Source organism: Rhinolophus sinicus, chromosome 12 (assembly GCF_057876585.1).
Source record: "Rhinolophus sinicus isolate RSI-liver-muscle chromosome 12, RSI-T2T, whole genome shotgun sequence".
NCBI lineage: Eukaryota > Metazoa > Chordata > Mammalia > Chiroptera > Rhinolophidae > Rhinolophus > Rhinolophus sinicus.
In genome coordinates, this window is record NC_142512.1 from 18,605,000 (window position 1) to 18,629,637 (window position 24,638).

At 53.2% G+C, this 24,638-nt stretch overlaps 1 protein-coding gene and 1 pseudogene across 6 annotated transcripts in view; one reads left to right on the top strand and one right to left on the bottom strand.

Moving 5' to 3' along the window:
- RTN4RL1 (reticulon 4 receptor like 1) overlaps window positions 1-24,331 on the top strand; it is a 67,793-nt gene extending 43,462 nt beyond the window's left edge. For 4 of the 5 annotated variants that reach the window (XM_074319690.2, XM_019755525.3, XM_088802012.1 and 1 more), the window contains one exon: window positions 21,206-24,331. In XM_074319690.2, coding sequence (XP_074175791.2) covers window positions 21,206-22,530 — 1,325 coding nt within the window. In that variant the 3' untranslated portion in view covers window positions 22,531-24,331. Of the gene's footprint in view, window positions 1-18,754; window positions 19,952-21,205 lie in introns of those variants that run through there. The other variant, XM_088802013.1, reaches the window with a different exon arrangement.
- Window positions 688-8,051, bottom strand: LOC109460276 (small ribosomal subunit protein eS10 pseudogene; annotated as a pseudogene). The gene is made up of 2 exons (XR_016022849.1): window positions 3,234-8,051; window positions 688-3,065 (listed from the first exon to the last, which is right to left on the bottom strand). The product of XR_016022849.1 is annotated as a small ribosomal subunit protein eS10 pseudogene (transcript).
- Window positions 24,332-24,638: the final 307 nt, after the last annotated feature.

The following is a 24,638-nucleotide window of genomic DNA, read 5'->3' on the forward strand; positions in this document are numbered from 1 at the left end:
CAGCCTGTCCCCATGTGGTGCCACCCATGGCTCCCTGTTGCAGGGATGGCATGTTTCCCTGGGCAGCCCCCTACTGCCCCCACCCCCCTTCCCATTCTCAGACAGATTCCTCCGATTGGCTTCTGTGGCCCCATTCTGGCCATCCTTTCACCAGCCACTCAGACCCTTCTCCTAGTGTAACCCTGTCAGTTCCTGGCACCAGAACTCCCTACACTCCTCATAGATGCCTTGCTTCTCTCTCTCTCTCTCTCTCTCTCTCTCTCTCTCTCTCTCTCTCTCTCTCTCTCAGCTCTTCCTTCTTCTGTCTCATTTCTTTCACCTCTTCTCTCTTCCTGTCTCCCTTCTCAGGTCTGTGGCATTTCAGGTTGCGGACCTGCTACACCAACTCTCCCATTGAGTTCTATGTGCTGTCTACTCAGAGCTCTCTGCCTCCTGGGGCTCTCAAATTCCTGGGCATTCCCCCTGCCACTGCCCCTATTCCCCAGGGGCTACAGGGAGCTATGTGTGGGCCTGCTGCTCCTATGAGAGCTTGGGCCACTGGAAGGCAGCCCCCAGGTCCGTCCTGCCCACAGCTGCGTCCACAGGTCCTGTGCTGCACCTGGCACCAGACAGGAGCTCCAGCTGTGCTGTGTTGGAGGAAGGAGTGAATGACAGCGAAGCCCTTCCCCTGCTTCCACCCCAGGCCACACCCCTTCCTAGTGGTGTCTTTAGGACCTTTCAGGGCGCATCCTTCAGTGTGGGAATCACTGGTTTTCTAGCTGCGTTCATTTGGGGGAGCCCTTTGAGGGGTGTCGGGACTGGTTTTCTCCAAGCAGCACCACCCTGTGGAGCGCTCTGCTCTGGCCCTCTTCCTGTTCTCTCCCCCAAAGGCATGGGGCCAAGGAGATGTCCCCACCTGGAGCCCATGCCCATCACTGCAGACAGTTCTGTTCAATAGAAATGTGAGCTGCGTGTCCTTTAAACTTTCTAGTAGCCATTTTAAAAAAGTAAAAAAGCAACAGGTGAAATTCGTTTTAAAATATTTTTATGTAACCCAATATATTCAAAAATATGATCATTCCATCATGTAATCAATATAGCAAGCATTCTTTTTTCATACTAAGTCTTTGAAATCGCCACATTTCCAGTCTCCAGAAGACTTCTTGGGTAGCAGTTGCTACACTGGACAGCGCAGCTCTAGACCACATGCTAGGTACTGAGACCTCAGAATTCTCAGCTCAGAGGCCCCACCTGCTTCCAGGGCTGCTTCCCCGTTAGGACGCCCAAGGGAAATTGTACCCAGAAGCTTGAAGGGTGGGAAGGGCCAAGAACCAGGCTTGCCTCTGAAGAGGGAGCAAATACCCTACAGATTTGTTTTCCTTCTTGGCTCAAAATCCACTCTGATCTAGAGGCAGGGGTCATGGGAGCCACGGGCACAGCTCAGGAGCACAGCAGGGGGCCCTTGGGGTGGTGGGAGGCTGGGGTCCCTCAGAGCAGCCTGGACAGGCCCAGCCGTCCGAGGGGAGAGAGGGCAGGACTAGGTCCACAGACAGGTTAATGGCTCCTGCCTTGCACACAATTGAATTTGCCCTCATGAGCCTCCCAGCTTTGGGGAAGGGCCTCTCCTCCGGGACTCCGAGAGCCACAGGGCGTGGGTCAGTCAAGCCTGATTTGATCAGGAGGAATGAAGGATGCAAGCTCACAGACAGCCCAGTGCCCAGAGGGGCCGGTGGCTCAGCCCAGAAAGATAAGGCCAGGGAGGGCCCATGGGGGCCCTAGGTCCATCCTAGCTCTGGCCCCCCCATCCTCAAAACACAGTTGACCGTTGTCTATAATAAACATCATCATCTCCTCCTACTTTGCCCTCTCTCTCTCTCTCTCTCTCTCTCTCTCTCTCTCTCTCTCTCTCTCTCTCTCTCTTTAAAATTTTATCTTCTGGCCACAAGTTTGATCAACACAAAAGAATCCCTCCAGCTTTACTGAGGTTGTTGACCACGTCCGCAACCAAATCCGCCTCTGAACTGGAATTCCGTTGCTCACCCAGCCCCAGCCTCACCTGGAGGCAGCGCTGGTCTCTGGGTGTCTCCGTCAGCTTCCCCTCCTATGAGTCTTGCAGGTCGATCCCCCTCCAGACCTTTGGGCCTTGGCCTGCCAGCCTCAGGCTGGGTGCAGCGCAAAGTGACAGACGCGATTGGGGGGGGGGGTGCAGGTGGAGGTAGTCACAGAGATACTGGATGCCCCGTTGGTAAGGTGGCGGTAGAAGTGTCCCCAGACAAACTGTTGCTTCACACAGCCTGGTGATGGAGAGACTGGCACATTTTTGTCTACCAGCTCGGGGTGTTTAGGCGTGTGCACGTCCTTCTGGGCCACCATCATTCCCCCCCTTAAAAAGGAGATCATAAATGGCAATCTGGTTCTTCTTGGGTGTCAACATGTGGGTGCGGAATGGCGCGGCTGTATTTTCAGATATGTGGGGAGGGCTCAGATTCGTAACAGGCCACTGACCCCAAACCAAAGGGCTGGGGCCTTCGTACCATCATCTCCTACCACTCTTCCCACAAACTAGAGCTCCAGGGCCAAGCAAGGAGGCAGCTGGGGCTGAGGGGGTTCTTCCCTCAAAGGAAAAGCATGCAAGCAGGGTGCACTACCCCTAACCTCCCCCAGAGGGTCCCTACCATGCAAGGGCTTCATCCTCTGCCCTCTGTCTTTGGGATGCCCATCTTCACCAACAGCGCCCCACTACCCCCCAAAGTGTGTCACCCCTTCCCGGGCACCTCTCAACCTCTCACTGCTCAGAAATGGGCAGCAGGGTGTTGGGGAGACCCCCCCACCCTGGGGAAATGTGGCAAGTAAGCAGGTGAGAACCCTATCTCTCTTAAAGGTGGTTGCAGAATGACTCAAAATCAGAAAACTTGGAACCAGTCTGTTTTCCTTTGTGTCTGTGTGGGTGTTCAGCACGTGCTAGGACCAGGCTGGGGGGAAAGAAACAAACGAAACAGACTCCGTCCTTTCTTCCCTCTCAGTACTTCGCATCTTGTATCAAACCCAATTCCCAGACATATGCTGTGTCTCCCCTCCGAAGGAGTCTGGGGAAACAATTAGGGGACAGATTGCAAACTAGAAGAGAAGACAGCATAGGACTCCAAAGTGGACATGTCCCCTCATGCCTCCAGGCCTTTGGCCATGCCGTTCCTCCCCCTTGCAATCCCTGCCTTCTCCCCCACCCTGCAAATGCCAGAGGAGCTTCTACTCACCCTTGGAGGGGCTGCCTTCCCTCTGTGACTCCTCCACTCCCTGGCAGCACTGCTGCTTCCTCCCTTCCTCAGCCGCGTAGTCGGCTCCATCACAGCGACAGTGCATTTGCTCATTCGATCTGCAAATAATTGCTGAGCGCCTCCCAGGTGCCTGGCACTGTCCTGAGGCCTGGGGACACTGCAGGGAAGAAGCAGAAAGGGGAAAGACAATAAACATGTAAACAAATAATTAAACAAGTACTCTCGGGGAGTGTTAAGTGCTAAAAGGGAAATAGAGCAGAGTGCTTATGTAATCAAGAGTGACTGGTGCTGGTGGGGGGGGCCTCTGCTTTAGTCAGGGAGGTGGTGCTCTAGCTGAGGCTTGAATGCTAAGAAGGAGGTGGTCGTGCGAGGGCCTGGGGCGGAGTGGTTCATGCAGGAACAGTCAATGCAAACATATCATATCCTTCCATTTGTATGAAATATCCAGAATAGGCAACTCCACAGAGACAGAAAGCAGATTAATGGTTGTCAGGGACTGGGGGGTGGGGGGAGGATGGGGAGTGAGTGCTAATGGGTATGGGTTTTCCTTTGGGATGATGGAAATGTTCTAGAACTAGATAGTGGTGATGGTTGCAAAACATTGTGAACGTACTAAATGCCACTGAATTGTATGCTTTAAAATGATTAAAATGGTAATTTTATGTTTAGTGTATTTTTACCATAAAGCAGAGAACTGCCAAGGTAAGAATGAGCTTGCGGTGGTCCAGGAGCAGAAAGGCTCATGGGGCTAGTGACAGGGAGAATGAGAGAGGATGGCGCTGGAGAGGGTGGGGTCTGGGCATGAGGACGTTGTGGATTGGTAAGGAGTTTGCGTTTTATTCTGGTGCAATGAGAAGCCACTGGAAGGTTTCAAGCAGGAAAAGCTACATGATAACACTTACTGTTTTTGAAGATCCTTGGGGCTGTGGTGAGGGCCATTGATGGTGATGGGGCTGAAGTAAAAGCAGGGAGACCAGATAAGCGGGCCATTGCAGTGGCCCAAGGAAGAGATGATGGCAGCTGGGACAGGGTGTGGGCAGTGGGGATAGAGTGACATGGACAGATTTGAGATCTATTTTGAAGGCAGAACCAATAGGTCTTGATGGATTAAAGGGAAAGAGACTAGAGGAAAGGGAGGAATGGAGAATGCCAAGTTCATTTGCAGAAAAGTCTGAGCAACCAAAAGGATCGAGTTGTTTACTGAGAAGGGGAAGTCTGTGTGGCAAACACCTTCAGGACGCATTGAGTTTGTTCACATGGTAATGTCAGGTGGGCAGTTGTGTGGGCTGGTCTGGAATTCAGGACCAAGACACACATGTGATGTTCCTCCCCATGGAGATGGTATTTAACACCTGGGCCTGGGTGAGCTGCCCTGGATGTTGGTATAGTTGTGGAAGAGAGACGGTCCCAGGGCTGAGCCCTGGGGAATCAAGTGTGTAGACATCAAGCAGAGAGGAAGAGCAGCCAGCAAGGCAGGAGAAAACACAGCAGAGCCCCCGTCTCAGAAGTGAAGAAAGTGTTTCCAGAACGGAGGGCCAGCTGTGTCCAGTGCTGCTAAGAGGTGAATAGATGGGGACAAAGGAGCCATTGTCAGAATTTAGCAATATGATTAGAGGTCGTAGTGAGCGCCCAGCACATAGTAGGTGCTTATGAAAAGGTCGGCAGACTTGAAATGATCGTGTTCTGTCTGCACTGTTGTGGCATAGGCTGCCCAGGGCATGAGGGTTTTAGCTAGAAATTGGGTGTCAAGGGGAAGTGGCCAAGGGGCTTGGGCCACCAAAGAGCCTTTGTCGGGAGGAGGCTGGGGGAGTCTGGGGGCCCAAAGGAGCACAGGATTCCAGTTTGCCCACCGGCACATTTTGAGAGGGCCTTCCCTCCACTTTCTTTTCCCTTTTTCCTCTCAGGAGGTGATTCATATTTCAATATATTCCAGCTGAAAAAAAGGATCAGATTTTGAGCAGGTGGTAAGTCAGTACATGGAAATTTGATATATTTTGACTAATGCAGTTTGAAATTTGGAAACTGCAGACAATTTTATTCAAGATCCATTTTTATACCAACTCATTATTGGGGGGAAAAGGCAAGATTTCAGGTTTCTGGGGGAGGACGTGTGAACCCAGGCCTGTCACCACCGAGCCCCGCTAAAGCTTGACCTCGCCGCTGGCCTGCAAGCTGCCTGCCCTGCCTCAGCTGCCAAGCATTCCTGCCGGAAAGGCTTTCTTTAGCAACCTCTTTCAAGTATCCCCCTGGGGTTACTAGTCCAATTTAATGTGACCTTCAGCCCCACCTCTGTCACACCAACTCCAGCAAATCCCTGGGGCTGGCACTTAAGACAAGTTTTGTGATACAGACGATGGTATTACACAGAATTTCCACTTCCTTCCCCATCTGCCTTGTCCATTTTCCCAGTCTCATGAGTGTGAAGCACAAGAGGAGGAAATAAATAATGAACACAGCGAGAGGAATGAAGTTATTGGCAAGGGAGCAAGGATACTGTTCACGGAAGGTGGGGGAGTTGCCTGTTGGGTGCTGGATGGGGAGAGGTTGGGAGAGGGTCTCTGAGGGGGCAGCAGCCTCAAAGGACAGGGAACTCTCCTCCCATTGTTCAAACCAGATCCATCTTGGTTTGAATCTTGGCTCCACCATCTCGGGCAAATCACCACACTCTGTTGAGCCTTATTTTTCTCACCAGCAAAATGGGGATGTGAATACCTTTGCAATAAGTTTTTGGGGGGAGCATTCCATGAATGTATGTGGATGCTCCCAGATGGGTAGGTCTGGCACACGGCAGAGATTCAACACACATCGACCTCCTTCGCTTCTCCACCCCGGAGCTCTCCTCTTCATACCAGGCACGTGGCTCTTGTCTCTTTTGTGCAGCTCACAGTCTAGTTGGGAAGACAAACAGAGGGAAAAGGTCAAGTCTCTCACAGTCCCCACAGTTGGTGATTTTCTGGGTGTTGAACTTAAGACTTTATGGGGGGGCTGGCCTGGTGGCTCAGGCGGTTAGAGCTCCATGCTCCTAACTCCGAAGGCTGCCGGTTCCATTCCTACATGGGCCAGTGGGCTCACAACCACAAGGTTGCCAGTTCAATTCCTCGAGTCCCACAAGGGATGGTGGGCAGTGTCCCCTGCAACTAAGATTGAACACAGCACCTTGAGCTGAGCTGCCGCTGAGCTCCCGGATGGCTCAGTTGGTTGGAGCGTGTCCTCTCAACCACAAGGTTGCCGGCTCGACTCCCGCAAGGGATGGTGGGCTGTGCCCCCTGCAACTAGAAAACGGCAACTGGACCTGGAGCTGAGCTGTGCCCTCCACAACTAAGACTGAAAGGACAACAACTTGACTTGGAAAAAAAAAAAAGTCCTGGAAGTACACACTGTTCCCCAATAAAGTCCTGTTCCCCTTCCCCAATAAAATCTAAAAAAAAAAAAGGCTTTATGGGCTAAAGTTTTCAGAAGGTGACTTGTCATTGTGCATCAAGAGGAGTTTGACTTGGGGCAGCCAGTTAGCTCAGTTGGTTAGAGCACTGTGCTCTTAACAACAAGGTTGCCGGTTCGATCCCCACATGGGCCACTGTGAGCTGCGCCCTCCACAACTAGATTGAAACAACTACTTGAGTTGGAGCTGATGGGTCTTGGAAAAACACACTTAAAGAAAAAAAAAAGTCTGACTCAGTGAATCTCTGATTTAGGGAAAGAGAAATTTGGACAAAGCTTTATGCAGAAATATGTTCATCCCGATATTATTTAACTTTAATTTAACTGACTCTTAAAAGAATGAAAGAATCGATAGATACATTCACAGGGTAGTAAATCAAAAGTTCACCTGTCAGTCCCTGAGCTTCCAGTAACTCTCCTGGGAGGCAACTAATATTACCAATTTTGCCATGATAATTTGTTAATAGTAAAAAAATGAGAAACAATCTAAATATTTCACAGATAAATAAATTATAGTCTGTTTATAGAGTAGGATACCCTGCATTCTCTAAAAATCATGCCTGTTAACCATACCGTTCTTTTGTTACTTAACTGAGTGTTGCCTCTGGCCTCAGACCCTTAGCATATGCTGTTCCCTCTGCCTAGAATCTCCACCCGCCCCAGTGGAGACCTTTTCAATCTTTGAACTCCCACTTTTCCCACCCCCACTGGCCAGAGGAGCCCCACAGTTCTCACAGCTACCTGGATCTCTCTCTCTGTACTCCCTTATGAGGTGCGATTTTATATCGCTGTGGCTATTTGATGAGTGTTTCCCGATCAGACTGTACTCTCCTGGAGTGTGGGGTCACTCTGCCTGCTGGGCGCCCATGGCGGCCTAAGTATAGAGCCTTCAGATGCAGGCACCTGGAGAGCTGCTGAATGAATGAATGAATGTTCTAAGTTAAGCAGAAAACACAAGATACAAAGCTGCCTATATGGCATAATTCCAATTTTTATTGTTTTAAATAAATTTTTTATTTAAATTTTATATATCCCTACATAAATGGAGGACGTATTACAAGAAAGTACAGCATGGCACTGTCAATGGTTGTCAAGGGTAATGGGACTGTGGTGATTTTTCTTCCTTTTTACTTCTATACTTTTTTTTTTTTTTTTTTTACCATTGGCAAGTATTATTTTTAAATTGAAATAAATGATGAAGAGTGACCTTATGGGGGAAAATAGATATTGGGGACCATATTGGGAATGCCATGCTGAGGGCTACCTGGGCCGAAGCCCCCTGGCTTCGGGCCAGAGGCTGTCATGTGCCGGTGGCTGACCATAGGTGGGTCCCTGCAGAGAGTCCAGGGCCCAGACCAGCAGGGAGGAGGAAGCAATTCAAGGCCTGGGACCTGAGATCCTCAAATGGACTCTGCAGGGTTTTGTTTTGGTTTTCTTGCATGACTTATTTCTTGTATTCAATAGTAAATGCATACATCAAAATGTATGTATGTATAAGATATAGAGAGTAAGAAAATGAACATCCCTGAGCCCATTGTTTATTTTAAGACACAGAATATCAGCGATATATTCCCTACAGGGCATCTTAAGTGGCCAGTCAGGAGAGATTCTATAGAGGGGTCAAAAGAGGGGTCTGGGAGGCGAGGCCTGAAATGCCTGGTAAACTCGTTTATTCTCTTAGGCATGAGGTGTCTCCCCTGAGGTGTCCAGTGGGTCCTCTGGCAGCTAAAACTTATTGTACAACTACATTTACTGGCAATAAGGCCCCATCAGCTAACGAAAGCACCAGGTTTCTTTGCTTTTGGTTAGAATCACATCAGCTACTTCATTCATTCACTCATTCATTCATTCACTCATCGACCAGATATGCATGGATGAGCTCTATGTACCAGGCCCCCACTGGACACTTCAGCAGTTCCATATCTCTGAGGGTGGAAACAGGTAATTTTAAGGGAGTGGGCAGTGCTGTGAGAGGAGGGAGCGCTACAAGAAGGGAACACTGATGATGGTGGAGGTGCTAATACGGAAGGCGGAATCTGGTGAGGCTTCCTGGAGCAGGTCCTGTCTGAGCTGAGTCATGCAGTTACCATCTAACATACATTAGACTTCTTTGGTTGCAAGCAAGAGAAATCTAGTCTGGCTAAGCAAAAGAGGAACTCATTGGAAGGTGTGTTATGACAATTTGGGCTGTATGTAGTTGAAAACCCAACTCAAAATGGGTAAAACAAGAAGAGGGCTTATCTTGTCATATACCAAAGAGTTTGCAGATCCCAGGATTGATTGGCTTATTAGCTCAATAAGGTCATTATGGATCCAGGTTCTCTCCATCTTTTTGCTCTGTAGTCCTTGCCAAGCTGGCTTTGGCCTTTCGGTTGGGCCCCTCATGGTCAAAATATGGTGGCTCAGCAGACCATCTTTGTGTCTCATTAGTTAGAATGGAGTCACATGCTCCTGTCTAAACCAATCACTGACAGTGGAGTGAAGACACATTCCCTGGGCTGGGCAGAAGCCCAGATCCTCTAGAGTATATGGCTGCCTGATAAATGAAGGATCCTGATAGCCAGGAAGAAGGGTGTTGAGGGGACCTCTGCAGAAAGAAAATGGGCCCCAAAGGAGAAGCTGAACAGCCCACCACTGGGGAGGGCAGGAAACAGGGTGGTTCTGGGTGGGTGGGTGGGGACTTGGTACAAACAACTCCTGGGGCTGGATCCTCAGAATGGCCACACCTGGGTGCAACAGCTCCAGCCCAATCACTCTACTTCAAGTTCAGGTTCACCTCTTAGGATAGAGTCTCATTGGCTGAGTCTGGCCACTGATTGATAGCCCTGCCTCCTGAATCACCTGCTGAGGGAACTTGGGGAGCTGCTCCCTCAAGAAGGCAGGACAAGAGGAGTGAGAAGCCCCTGAGCAGAGATGAGTGAGGGAGAGTAGATAGAAATGGGGGGGAACAGGGCCAGACCATGATGGGCTCGGACGCCATGCTCAGCTGGAGGGGACCTCACATTAGTAAGGACTCTTATTTGCAAACAATGGACACCAGCCTTGACTAAACAAAAAGCAGATTTATTTAAAGGATATTCGGTAATTCACAGATTTTCCAGAGGGTTGGGGGGTACCCAGGCAGGAGCAGCGCTCCAAATGAAGACAAAGACACCTCCACGCTTGCACGGCCAATGTTCCCACCACAGCCACTGTCCCTGTTGGTTTTGCCACTGCTGCCATCCTTGAAAGCATAGATCCTGCTGGGTCCCTGCTTATTTGCATCACTAACTCCTCATTCTGTGTCTGGGGTAGGTGTGTGGAGTGGTTGAGTCCAGGCTGTGGGTTTTGCCCACGCTGCAAAGGAGGTTTCGAAAGTGAGGGCTTGACCTTTTTAGGTTTGACAGGGAGGGAAAGGCTCACTTACATAAATTGGGAGATCTCCCAAAATACAGGAAGAGAGTTTAGTGGCTAGGTTAAAAAAAAAAAAAAAGGCAGATGTCCCCAACATACAATCCTGAAGTCATCTGGGGAAGACTGTCAGCCCTTGGAAGCCAGAAACTGGGTCTTTTGTCCCCAGAGCCCTCCTGGCATGGTGCCTGGTCCAGAGGAAGGGGTGAAGTAAATATTGGCTGAGCTAATGCCCTGTCAGCATTAGGGGAGCGACATGAGCAGACTTAATTGGAGGGGCCAGATAAGTCTAACCATCCAGCAAGAGGGCAGAGGCCGGAGCAGTGGGCCCTGGAGACCTGTGTTTGTGAACAACTACTTCCTGGTCCCCACAAACCTGTCCTGTGGCTAGGGTAGCTTGATTTCCCAGCACTCGGAATGCCTGATACACTCGTCTTCTCTCTCTGCAAACTCTCACCCTCTTTCCTACCTTCACTCATGGAGGAAACAGGAGCTCTCAGGGGCCAGCTCCACCCTCTCATCTGCACTCGCTGCATTCCCTTCTGTGACAGCTCGGGAGGTGTGCCTTCGGGAGCTCTGGATCTCAGGGTCTTTGGCCCTCTCACTCCTACTGCATCAGGTTTTTGTTGTTGTTGTTGTTGTTTGTTTTCTTTTCTCTCTTTTTCCTCCTGAATCATGCTCATGAGCATGCAAACAGACTCTAGTTTCTTCCATCTTTAAAAATGAACAACCTCCCCAGACTCTGTGCCCCCTTCACAGCCAAGCTTCCTGGACGAGTAGCTTTTGGGTACCCACCAGTGCTGCTCCCTGACTCCCCTGGGAGTTTTCTTCCCTATCCCATTGAGGACAGGCTGGGCCACGTGACTGACTTTGACCAGTGAAACATGAGCAGGAGTGACACGTGTCTCGTGCAACAAAAGCTATAAGAGCCAGTAAGTAGCTGGCCATGTCATGTGTAGCTGGCAGCATTCTGGGTGGAGGATGTGCTCTCCCCCCAGGTCCCTGAGCAGAGCCTCAGCTGTCCTGCCTGCAGAGAAACCAGCCTTTGTTGTCAGCCATTGGGACTCTGGGGTCACATACCCATCAGCATACCATAGCCCGTCCTGACGGATAACAGTGCTGTTTCCTTTTCTTCATATCCCATTCACTTTTTTTTTTTTACATTTAAAAAAAAATTTATTTTTCAATTGTAGTTGACATACAATATTATATTAGTTTCAGGTGTACAACATAGTGATTAGACGTTTATAACTTTATGAAGTGATCACCACGGTAAGTCTAGTACCCATCTGGCACCAAACAGTTATTACAGTATTATTGACTATATTCCCTGTGCTGTACTTTACATCCCTGTGACTGATTTTGTAGCTGGCAATTTGTACTTCTTAATCCTCTTCACCTTTCCCACCCATCCCCCCAGCCCTCCTCCCAGCTGGCAACCATTAGTTTGTTTTCTGTATCTATGAGTTTGTTCCTGTTTTGTTTGTTCATTTATTTTGGTTTTTTAGATTCCACCTATAAGTAAAATCATAGGGTATTTATCTTTCTCTGTCTGACTTACTTCACTTAGCATAATACCTTCTCCCATTCACTCTTCACCAATCGGTGACTTCTGCCCCCACCTTTTTACCTGAAACGAACTTTCCAGCATCACCAATTACCTCCATGGTGCCAAATCAACGGGATACTTCTCTGCCCTCATGTAAACTCTCAGCAGCCCTCATCAGGGCTGATTCCTCCTTCCTTTTTGAAGCACTCTTGGCTTCTGCACATCACACTTCCTGGCTTCCCTCTGATCTCCTTGGCCATTCCTTCTCCTTCACATTCCTTCAGAATTGTTGTGTTGCCAGAGGCCTCAATCTTCTTTCTTCTCTCTCGACTCTCATGGGTGACCTCATCCATTCCCACGAATTGAAATACCATCTCTATGACAATGATTCCCCAGTGTGTGACTCGCCTCTGGGCTCTGGTTTTGTACATTCAGCTGCCACCAAGTAAACATCTCTATAAGGCTCCCCAGAGCTCTTGTTGGCCCCTGTGCCTGCTTGCCGAGGCTCCTTCAGTCTCCCTGTACCCTCATCCTCTCAGAGCCACCCCGTGGACCTCCCATTCCCCCTCCCTCACACTGGTTTATCTGTGTGTCCTGTCAGTTCTATATCCCAGACATTTCTCAATCTGTCCTCTGCCCCACATCTGTCTCCGTGGTCCCTACCCCCTCCAGGTCACCCACATTTCTCACAGATAATAACCACAGCCCTCCCTGCCTCGACCTCTTGCTCCCCCTCAACCCATGTTCCAGTGGCAGTCCCCCAAACCCAATGTTGTCGCTCCTACTTCAGGCTCTTCAGTGGCTTCTTGCTACACCCAGAATTAGATCCAAACTCTTTATTGAGGCTTTTAAGGCCCTGGAAGGCCTGCCTCTTGCATTTCTGACTGCATCTCCTGCCCCTCTTCCTCTTCCACACCAAGTTCAGCTCTGTCCCAGGGCCTTTGCACCTGCTGTTCCCGCTGCCTAGAAAGCTGTTATCGTATCCTTTAGGTTTCAGCTCAGGTGTCACTGCTCAGGGTGGCCCTCCATAAGCACACAAACTAACGTCAGTCCTTCCGCCTCAATCTTAACCCCACTTTGTGTCCCCAGCACCTATCACCCTTTGTCAGTTTGAACTTGTCTGGTATCTTCTGTTTAATCATTCCCCCCTGCCCCCACCCCCAGAATGTAAGTTCCATGAAGGAAGGAGCCGTGTCGCTTACTATTGCAGCACCAAGCATGGAGCTGTTTCTCGCATGAATGAAGGAGCTGGGAGACAGGTTCAGAACAGGGTGATCAACACCCAGATGTGAGTTCTGAATGCCTTTCAATGACAACAAGAAAGGGCTGGCTATTCCAGGGACTAGGAGCAGGCGCTTCTGGTGGGGACTTCTGGACCTGCTTATCAAAGGTTGGGTTTCAGCTCCTGTTTTGTGTTGCCCAATGCGAGGGCTGTCAGGATTTGGTGGAGCCCCCCGGCATGCATCTCAATGGACACTTGCCCCTGAAGACAGTCCCACCCCCACAGAGGTTTCCCTGCCCCACTGAACACACCTAAGATACCTGTGGTTTCAATTGCTGGTGGGTCCACTCTTTGCTGTGGTTTGGGAGGAAGGACGAGGTGGGGCCCAGAGCCTTCTCAAAACCTCCTAGGAAGAGCTGGCTCTAGAGGCCCTTGGCTCTCAGTCTTGGAGTCTGGGGTGCCATAACCCAATTTCTGGGGCCCCCAAACCGAAGAGCAAATTTGGGTAACAGGGAACACATTGGATGAGCCTCATGGTGGGGGCTTCACAAGGTGAAGATAGAGTCCACATGCCCTGAGCTTTCTGCAGACAGCTGGCAGCTCCAGATGGGGATGGATGGACTGGGAGAAAGGACAATATAGGGGAACCCTGTCCCCATCTGCTGTTCCCTGGGGGCAGCTGAGGCCTGGCAGGGAACTTGAATTTGGGGTTGAGCCCCACCTCAGAGTCTAATCTCTCAGGTCCTTCTGCCAAGCTGCTTAGGTTGGAGCACCAGGGTGAGTGGGGCGAAAGCCAGAGTCCCTGGGGGTTGGGAGACCTCAAAGGGGGTGGGTAGCAGCCCCCGTTGATAACAGTAACAGAAAAACAAATCATCACCCTTGGGGAGCCCCTCCTTGTAGCCCCCCTGGGCTAGCAGTTCAGGGGCACAGCCTCACTGCCTCCTTCCAATATCCAGTAAGGCAGGTGCCCTGACCCCAATTCTAGACTAAGAAACTGAAGGCTTGGAGGGTCAGTGACCTGCCCGAGGTGGCCCAGCTGAAATGTGCTCCCTCTGGGCTGTTCGGAAGCCCAGGCAGTTGTGGTACAGAGCTGCCCGAGCTAGCCTCCCACCCCACCCCTCCCTACACAGGGACCCCCTGCAGTGAGGAGGTGGTAGACACGATAGGCACCCGAGGTTGATCCAACAAGACCCCCTGAGAGCTTGGCAGCCCAATTAACCTGGTGTTCCCAGCTGGGCCTGCTCAGGAGACTGGGCACAGCAGATGAAAGCTAAAATGTTATTCCAATAAGGGGCTGCCCACTTGCCAGCTGAGAGAGAACCTGGTGTGCTGAAGGGACTGGAGTGGGTACATAATTTAGCATGTCAGGAGGAGAGTGGGAGCTAAAGGCAAAGCCAGAGTGAGCACTGAGATAAGACAGGGACACCACAGGCCAGGGGTGGTGCACCTCTCTTCAGAAGAGGGCCCTGCCCCCTCGAGGATGGAACTCGGGGATGCTGCAACAAGAAAGGGCCCGGCTGCTAGCCCCCTTGATGGCCTTCAGAGACAGATCTGTGCTTACATATGCCCACGTGTGTACTCAGATCCATGCATGCATGCGTGCACATGGCATGTGCACACACATAGATAAACACACAGAGATGCACGTGTACGCGCATAGACAGCCTCCGTCTGAGCCCAGAACTGCATGCAGGCTGCAGGCACTGGGCCTGAGGTGCTGGTGTCTGGAGAACATTTATGCTTCATATGCTTCATTTATGAAGCTTCATATGCTTCATTTATGCCTGCCTGTTTGTCCCCTCCTCCTATGCCCAGAGATTTTTTTTTTTTTCTTTTGCGGGGTTGGGGACACAGTCCTGGCCCCCAGCTAGGGTGACTAACTTGTCCTGGTTTGTTTGGGACTTCCAGTTTTGACACAACGCCTGCGTCTTGTGAATGCCCTGAGTCCCAGGCAAACCTTCACTGGTCACCCATCCCCCTTTCCGACCTCAGGCAGGCCTGGAGCACGTCCTCCCTCACTGTCTGTCACCTCTGTGATGGCCTAGGGGACCTCTGGAGGGAGCCATCCTGAATCTGCTCTGACCCTGGAGGCCTCAGTACTAATAAGAACCACTATGTTTATGGAGCACCTACTATGAGCCAGGCCCAAGGGTTTTCTTCTTGAGTACCTACTGTGTGCCAGGCACTATTCTAGGCCCTGGAGGTACAGCAGGAAACACACCAGACAAAAATCACTGTTCTGGCAGGAGACAGAAAATAAGAGACATAAATAAATGATATCATTTGTTAGAAGAGGCTGAATGTAATGGGGAAAAGCAAACAGAGAAGGAGCCCATTTAAAATTCTGGGGAAGGGGAGGTGGTGAGAGACCAGAATGGTGAGGTGAGGAGCTCTGCAGATATCCTGGGAAGTGCTCCAGGCAGAGGAAACAACAGCATAGGCACAGGGCTAGAGGCCTCTCCTGTGAGAGAACAGCAAGGAGAAGAATGAGGCTAGGAGAGGCAGCGAGGGGGAGAGAAGGAGGAGAGGCAGCAGCCTGGGGCAGAGGGCTTCTGGGCCATGATAAGGACTTGGAGGTAAGGTAAGGGCTAATTGAGTGTGATGGCGGCCATAGAGGGGCCACATGCTCTGACTCACGCTTTTACTGCTGTGTTAGCAGAGATGTTGGGGTAGAGGTGGGAGTATGGGGACCACTCAGGAGGTGATTGTGCTGGTCCACGGGAGAGATGATGGTGGCCCAGACCCAGATCGAGTTGGTGGCGGGGAGAAACAGATGGATTCTGGGTAAGTTCTGAGGTTGAGCTGACAGGATTTCTGGCAGATTGGGTGTAAGGTGAGAGAGGGAGAGAGAGGAGTCGATATGACTCGGAGGTTCTTGGCCTGAGCATCCAGAATGAAGGAACTGCCTTCTCCTGAGATGGAGGAGGCTTGTGGGGGGGAGAGCAGCAGCTCAGCTTTGGACAGATTGACTTTGACAGATGGAGATATGGAGGAAACAGGTAGATATAGGCATCTACAGACAGAGTAGGCCAGGCTGCAACTTTAAAGGATTATACCCATTTTACAGGTGAGGAAAAATGAGGCTCACATAAGCAAAGGACATGGGACGGACCCAGGCCTCTCTGGCTTCTAAGCCTGTGCTCATCCCACTACCCTGTGCTGTGGGACAGGGAAACACTGGCTGCCCTGCCCAACCCCCCATGTCCAGCAGTGGGTGCCAAGGAGGGAAGTCCAGCTCTGCCCTGGCTGGCTTCCTTGTCTCCAGGGCTGGGCCAGGCTGAGGAGGTGGGGATGCCCACTAGGAAGTGGCCTGTACTTGGGTGCAGCACAGAGGGACAGTGCCAAGTGGCCTGAGGCGCCAGTAGCTCTTGGAGCACAGGCGGCCTGGCCTGAGGCCATTATCTGACCAGCAGAGCCATTCGGTTAGCATCGATTGGCTTAGAGAGGAGCATCTGGCAAGGCTGGGGCGAAGGGGAGCTCTGCCCTTTTCAGGGGGAGGGTGGGCTGCAGAGCCAGAAGAATTGACCACACAGCTGACCAGTCTCTGAGCCCAAGGGAGCTCCGTGGACCGACCCAGGCGCCCATGGGGATGCCAATCCGTCAGGGCTGCCCCTGTGCAGGTGTAGAGAGGAGGACCCCCCTTTGGGGCCACCTGGTATCAGACTCAGGTCAGGAGGAAGCCCGAGACCTTGGGGCCAGGGAGGGCTGACCAGCCGCCAGATGAGGCTGCCCTGCCTGCTCCATGCTGCGTGGAGGTCCTGGATTCAGAGTCAGTTGGGTGAGGCCTGCTCCACTGTCTGGCTCACCAGCTGTGTGGCCTTGGCCAGCCACTTCCCTCTGTGTGCCTCATGTCCTTTCCCATGAAATGGCACAGCACCCACGAAGGTGTTGTAAGGATTCCATGGAAAGAACCTGGCACAGGCTGAGGGCTGGGTTCTCCTTGCTTAGTTCCCTTCCTGCTGCCAGGGGTGGGGAAGAGGTAGGGCCCCTGCCACATTGGTCATCTAGCCTGGGACTGGGGCAGGGCCCTTGTCAGTGCTGGTCCCAGTGGGGAGCTCTCTGGCCTCCCCAGTCCTAGGATCCTCCCTCCAACTGAGATGGTATTACAGCCTCTTTAGGAGCTCTGGCTACTTAGGGGCTGAGAGGGAGGGGCTGCAGTACGGTGGGGGCCTGCCACCTGCTTCCCTACCCCAGTGGCTTTGCACATACATTTCCTCTGCCTTGAATGCCCTTCCCACCCATGCTGCCAGGTCCAGCCCCCATGGGACTATTCATAAACACATCCAATGAATGGGCTGCTGAGTGGACTGGATTACATGCCTGCCCATGCTCAGGACACTCACTCCTGCCCCCTCAGGTCCCTGCCCAGCAGGTGAGGGGTTTGGGGATTTGCAGGAAGGAGGACATGAAAACAATACCTGCTCTCCACTTCTGTGCATCTTCTATGCTGGCAGGGGAGCAGAGGGCTTCATGAAAGAGGTGGCACAGGGGCAGCAGGATCCTTCCCTGAGCTTCCTCCCTTCCCCCACCACACCCCTAGGTACCTACTTTGGGCCCAGCACCTGGACAGACTGCCCAGTATTGTGAAACCCCCCTATCTGCTAGTTCACGAGGACCGCTCAGTTCATCCTGGGCCCCTTCCTGCCCTGGCACCCTGGACACTCCAGGACTCAGGCAACAAGTGTTGAATGGAGGAAGGAATGAATGAGGCTGCAGAGATGCAGGTGAACTCAGATACGTGGGAGGCCAGATTTGGGAGCAGCTGAGCAGAACAGTCAATTGGGTGCATGTCCCTGGGGAAGGAGGAGGAGTAGAGCCTAAGGTAAGCCAGAGAGTGGGGGAGGCCCAGCCTTGCTTTCTTCAGCCCCCTCAGGCAGAGCAACCCCTGTCCCAGCCAGGAGGGAGCCGAGGAGGCTGATGGGAGGGGATGCAAGGCTCCTCCACGGAGATTTGAATCCCTGCTAACTTGTAATCTTAAAATGCACAGCAAAGGCACTGGCCTCCTTATGCATTAATCAGCAATCAGTGGGTCGGGGTTCCCATGGGCCTCCTGGAGGGGGCACAGGAGTCTTGGCAATGCAGTGCCAGGAACTGGGCAGGGTGACGCTCTAGGGCCAGGGCACCGTTGGCTCAGGCGGGGGGTGCCAGAAGTAGGTGGGGTTGGCTGGAAGGGCTGGTCCAGGGCCTTGAAGATGGGACCAATTTCCAGGGTGGAGAAGCAGACTCAGTTGAGACTCACCCCAGTGCCCCGTGGGAGTGGGCAGCTTCCGTGGCATGGGTCCCCTGGCATCTGGGTAGCACTGAAGGATGGAGAGCAGCGCTAAGCATTGGTTGGACTCCCTGCCTCCTTCTGGGCCCCTGTCATAAGAAGGGGATGGTAGTTCCTGGACCAGGTTCCGCCTTCACCCCATCCCCTGTTGTCAGACCCCTCCCACCTGCCGAAGTGTGTTCACTGGCCAGCTGCTAAGCTCATACCTAGATCTTTAGGCAGTTGGCTTTTTCACCCAAAGAGGGTCTTCACCTGGTTTCCCCTGTGCCCCAACCACCCCTGGAAGCACCTGTCTGAGGAAAGGATGTGTCTGTCTGTGCCCCCCCACCACACCCCAGCTTCTCTGGGGATCATTTCAGAGAACCTCATCCCAGAGCCTTAAGAAGACAAAGCCACGACAGCAGGCTCTGTTGTCTGCCCCTGCCCCAGGTCGGGACAGGTGAACCCTTCACTCCCCACCCACAGGGTAGTTCTGAGGATCAGAAGGGCAAGAACAGAAGAGCTTTGTCAACTCCATAAGCTGTACAAAAGTCATTGTCAAGTGGCATTAGTGCTGAGCTTGCCCCAGCTTACCCCCATCCCCATGGTGAGCGGTGAGCATCTCACTGCTGCCACACTTAAGGGAAGGAAATGCCTTTGTCTTTGCAGGACCCTAGAGGTGTCCCACAAGCACAGATTTGTGGCCATGGCCCTGACGCTTCAGCACAGAGAGCACCATGAACTCCTTTGAGCTAGGAGGGGACCCTGGGCTCCCTCAGAGTGGCCAGGTGGAGGCTGCCTCCCTGGGGCAGAGTTCCTGGAAGACAGCAGCCTGGGCAGGGGTGAGGAGTGGAGCTGAGTGAGGGGGAAGGCAGTGTCGGCTCTGGAAGGTGTGGCTAATATGGGTTGGGCCCTCCTCCCAGCCCTGGGTGTTAGAGGTTCAAGGCAGCCCTGCAGGCTCTCCAAGAATCAGCTGGGTTTTGGGATCCAGGCTCCTATTCCCTCATACTCCTGCCTCCCCCTGTGGGGCTGGGGTCCCTGGGCCAGGTTCAGGTGGGCAGTGAGGGGCTGGAGGTCAGATCCAAGCCTCCACGTGGGAAGAAAAGGTGGCATGGTGGTCATCTACTCACATTACAGACACAGACAGCGAAACAGGCCGAGGAGGCACCAGCCTTGTACCTGGCCTGCGGGTTGCAGGCTGTCCAGTGGTCATGACTAAAGGCACTGCAGAGGCTGCATAGAGCATGGCCTGGCCCAGAAAGGGTCCCCACAGCTGCACTGCCACCACCACCAACACTGAGGTCATAATTGCTCTGAGATTGCAACCGAACCCAATTATGCAAAAACCAAATTACGTGCGATGATTTTTATGTGTTGGAAACGTTAGGTCGAAGCGGGGTGATTACAAGGGGACGGGAAACAGCTGCCACTCTCTGGGAGCCCATAACTTCCAACAGCTGGGAGCTGTCACTTATTTACAATACTGTTTCTGCCAGAAACGAGGGGGGTGGCAGTTGTGGCTAGGCCGGCCTGAGCCTGGGCAGGCAGCTGGGGCAACAGCAGACCTGGGAGCCTGGCTAGGCAGCCATCGTGAGGCAGGGAACAGGGCTGGCTGGAGAGCGGCTAGGAGGGTTGGTTCTCTCATGCTGCACACTCTGGGCACAGCTGGCAGCAGGAAGAATCGGCTGAGCTGCCCTATGGCCCCCAGCTCTCGTGAGAAGCCTGGCTGGCCAAGCTGGAAGGGAAGGGCAGGAGGCCAACTCGGGCAGTGACGAGCCTGGAGCCTGTCCCCCCAGCACCGGCGCGCCTGCCAGGCCACCAGGGGCAGCTGCGACCCTGGAAAAAGGCAGGTAATGACTGTCGTCCATAATGAGGCTGCTCCGATAATGAGCATGGGGCTATTATCTGACCACAGGCTGGACACATCCGAAAATAAATTATTTTAAGGATCCATTAACGAATGCCTAATTAATGCCCAATTAGAGGGAAGCTACAGAGGAAATGCTCGGGACAATCACAAGGCAAGGCCTGGTTTGCAGCCACAGCCTGGGAGCTCGAGCCAGTGAGGTGGGGAGAGGGGAGAAGCCAGAGGTGGGCCTGAATGGGGGTGGGGAGAGGGGAGAAGCCAGAGGTGGGCCTGAATGGGGGTGGGGAGAAGGGAGAAGCCAGAGGTGGGCCTGAATGGGGGTGGGAAAGGGAGAAGCCAGAGGTGGGCCTGAATGGGGGTGGGGAGAGGGGAGAAGCCAGAGGTGGGCCTGAATGGGGGTGGGAAGGGGAGAAGCCAGAGGTGGGCCTGAATGGGGGTGGGGAGAGGGGAGAAGCCAGAGGTGGGCCTGAATGGGGGCGTCTGGGGCCTTCATGGGCCCCAGAGCCCATCAGTGCTGGTGCCTCCCCCAGTCCTTTGAACACCTGTGTCCTCTCAGTACATCTTCACAGCTCAGTGAGGGACAGTGATTACTATTTAGAAATGAGGAAACTGAGGCACAGAGGGGTGTCACATATTTGAGGACATGGGAGGCACTGTAAATGAGACATCTTTTGAGATGAACTTTGCTGTCATGCATGCATGCCTCTCTTGTTTGGGAGAATAATTTAAATAAAGAGACTCTGGACCCCATATGAGATACTGACTTGGGTAGGTGTCTGCACCACTATCTATTTACACAGATAACTGTGAGTAAGTGACAGAGCTGGAACAGGACTCAGAACTAGCTGCTTTGTGACCCCCACCCAGCAGGGCTGACAGAGCCTGAGGGGGTGAGACTGGGGTGTTTGGGAGCATACTTGGGGGAATGGCTAGGGCATACTAGGGGGAATCAGAGCCTTCACTCCAAGCTTACCTCACAGCCCAGGCTGGGGATTGAACCCCCAGTAGAGGTGGGGTGCCAGCGTGTGGAGAGCTAGATGGTGGCCTGGCTTGGGTCTGACCCCTGCCTTCCTCCTATCAAGAGCCAAGCCCTAAGGGGACCACCATCCCAGACAACTGAGGGGAGCAGACAAAACAGAGCCCCAGCTGGTCTAGGAGGGTCCCGTGCAGTCTCTGCACGTCTCTATCTCCCGCCTCCTGGGCAGCCCCTGACCTGGCTGTGCTCTCTCCCCACCAGGGTGCTGTGTGGAACTTCTGCTGCTGCTGCTGGCCGGGGAGCTGCCGCTGGGCGGCAGCTGCCCGCGGGACTGCGTGTGCTATCCGGCACCCATGACGGTCAGCTGCCAGGCGCACAACTTCGCCGCCATCCCCGAGGGCATCCCGGAGGACAGCGAGCGGATCTTCCTGCAGAACAACCGCATCAGCGTCCTGCAGCAGGGCCACTTCAGCCCCGCGATGGTGACCCTGTGGATCTACTCCAACAATATCACCTTCATCCACCCCAATACCTTCGAGGGCTTCGTGCACCTGGAGGAGCTGGACCTCGGCGACAACCGGCAGCTGCGGACGCTGGCGCCGGAGACCTTCCAAGGCCTGGTGAAGCTCCACTCCCTCTACCTGTATAAGTGTGGGCTCAGCTCCCTGCCTGAGGGCATCTTCAGTGGCCTGCACAGCCTGCAGTACCTTTTCCTGCAGGACAACCACATTGAGTACCTGCAGGATGACATCTTTGTGGACCTGGTCAACCTCAGCCACCTGTTTCTCCACGGCAACAAGCTGTGGAGCCTGGGCCAGGACACCTTCCGGGGGCTGGTGAACCTGGACCGGCTGCTGCTGCACGAGAACCAGCTGCAGTGGGTCCACCACAAGGCGTTCCACGATCTCCACCGGCTCACCACCCTCTTCCTCTTCAACAACAGTCTCTCCGAGCTGCAGGGAGACTGCCTGGCGCCCCTGGGGGCCCTGGAATTCCTCCGCCTCAACGGGAATGCCTGGGACTGTGGCTGCCGGGCGCGCTCCCTGTGGGAATGGCTTCGGAGGTTCCGTGGCTCCAGCTCTGCTGTGCCCTGCGTGTCCCCCGAGCCGCGGCAGGGCCAGGACCTGAAGCTGCTGAGTGCCGAGGACTTCAGGAACTGCTCGGGGCCAGCGTCCCCGCACCAGATCAAGTCACACACGCTCACCACCACCGACAGGGCTGCCCGCAAGGAACACCATCCACCCCGTGGCCCCGCCAGGGACAAGGGCCACTCGCACGGCCATCTGCCTGGCTCCCGGATAGGCTACAGGAAGCCAGGCAAGAACTGCACCAGCCATAGGAATCGCAACCAGGTCTGGAAGGCGGGGTCCGGGAACCAGGCCCAGGAGCTGCAGGACTACGCCCCTGACTACCAGCACAAGTTCAGCTTTGGTATCATGCCCACAGCACGGCCCAAGAGGAAGGGCAAGTGTGCCCGCAGGACCCCCATCCTTGCCCCCAGTGGGGTGCAGCAGGCCTCCTCAGGCAGTTCTCTGGCGGCCTCCATTCTGGTCTGGATGCTTGGGCTGGCGGTCACACTCCGCTGAGGACCCAGGGCAGCAGCGCCCAGCATTGCCACATGTCCACCAAGGAACAGAATTTCTCTTCTTTTTTTTTTTTTTACCAGTGGAGGATCTGCTGGGTTTCAGGCAGAGGCTGGTAAAGGCTTCGGCTGCTGTCTAGGCCCTGCCCGGTGGATTATAGACCCAAAGTGTACAGCCCCAAGTGGGAGGGGATTAGCACACCTCACCCCGCAGCCCCAGCCAGCCCCCGCCGAGCAGCCATGGACAGCAGCCATCCAGCAAGGCGGTTGACACTCGCAAAGTGAATCCTTCATAAACAACGATGGGACAGTGCCCCACAGGCGCCTGGCTCTGTGGAATCCTGGTCATATGGAGAGGTTTGAAGCGCCTCCATCATTTTTGGAGGAAGCAGTACTCAGAGGAACAGACGAGGCTCACCCCAAAAGGCTGGGTCAACTAGCTGTCTGGGAGCACATATGCAGGCGGCCTTTTGGCTTTTGCCTGAGGCCACTTTGTCAACTTGCCCTGAATCCAACAGTTTGCCACCTTCAGTACCTCCCTCAGGGTGACACCTCTCATTACTGATGTCTCAGGCAACCCTGGCAGACCCAGCCCAGACCTTGGGCTCCAAGAACCAATTACCAAAGGAAAGATCATCAGAGGCTGAAATTCAGAACTTCATCATGTGCAACGAGGCTCTCCCAGGAGGTGCAGTTTTATAACTATGTCCTCTTATATATATATACACACACACTCTACATATATATATATGTATAAATATATACGTACACAAAGGCACAGGTCCCCGCCCCACTCCCTTACCAAACTGTATGTCTTACCATGTTTATAAACTATACAGAAAACTATATCTGCTGAGCTAAGGATTGTATTGGTGATTTCTAGCAAGAAAAGAGTTAGAGAATTTTTGTCTAGGATCCCAACCTGCAGCAATCATCCCTCTGCAACCTGGGCTCACCAGGGGCCTGGGGCAAATGGTTATGGGGAGGTTCAGGGAGAAGGGGAGGCAGCAAGAATCACTTCAGGGGACCAATATTCTTAGATAGTTAGAGCATCACCTCGTTTTTATACGCAGCATAAGCCCATTGCTGCCTGGGAACACCATCACCCCCACCATAGTAGCTGTTGGCATCAGGGTGAGAAGTGAGAAGCATCATGTTGGACCTCATGGAGCCAGGTCCTGGGGACAGGCTAGACGGAGAAGGGGAAGGAAGGAGCTTTGGGTTTCTTCGGCCATTGGGTGAGGCAGCCTTCACAGTGTTAGTTCAACAGGTTGGGCAATGTCGTCAGCCTAGCGTTTGCCAGCGGCAGTCTGGACAGGCCAGGGAGACTCTGGGCGTGATCCCAGGCCTCCATTACGGCTCAGCTGCAGAATTTTTTCTTGAGGCTCTTTGATAGGTGTCCTAGCAAGGGCCCTGGGTAGGGTGGCAGGAGGGAAAGTATCCGGTGGCCTTAGCAGAAGGGGAACAATGAGGGCATTTCAAGAACCATCTCAGGCACTTCTGCATTATGGAGGCCCCATCCCTCTTGGCCCTTCTGAAGATGCCCAGGGATGGGCAGCGGTCAGTGGGCCAGACTCAGGGGTCAGGAGCGGGGATGTGCAGGGAATGGAGCAGGCCAGCCCAGATAGGGCACAGGGGCTCCCGTCCAGGTTGGCCATGCTACTGGCTGGGGCCTGGGGAGGCACAATCTCCTTTACGCTTTGCACAAACCTGAATTCCCCACCAGAGAGGATGTGTGTGAGGAGCAAGAAACACTGAATCAATTAAAGAGAGAAAAATAATAAAAATTTTATCTTGGACAAGAATCCTGTTTCTCATTTCCTAACCCCGCATTCCTAAAGGAGTGGCAGATCCCAGGCTTTTGTAGGGTGGGCGAGCCTGGCAGGGCACAGCTCTGAGAACACAGTATGTTTGTTGGCAGGAGGAGCTTTATGGGGCAGGGGCATGCTGATTCACTGGGCTGCATGTGCACACACACACACACACACACACACACACATTCTCCATTCCGTGGTTCTTCCCTCACCCGCAGAGAACATGACTCACTTTCCACACTGGCAGTCCTAGGTCGGCACCATCTCTGTGACTCTCCCTGGAGCAGGCTAGCTCGCC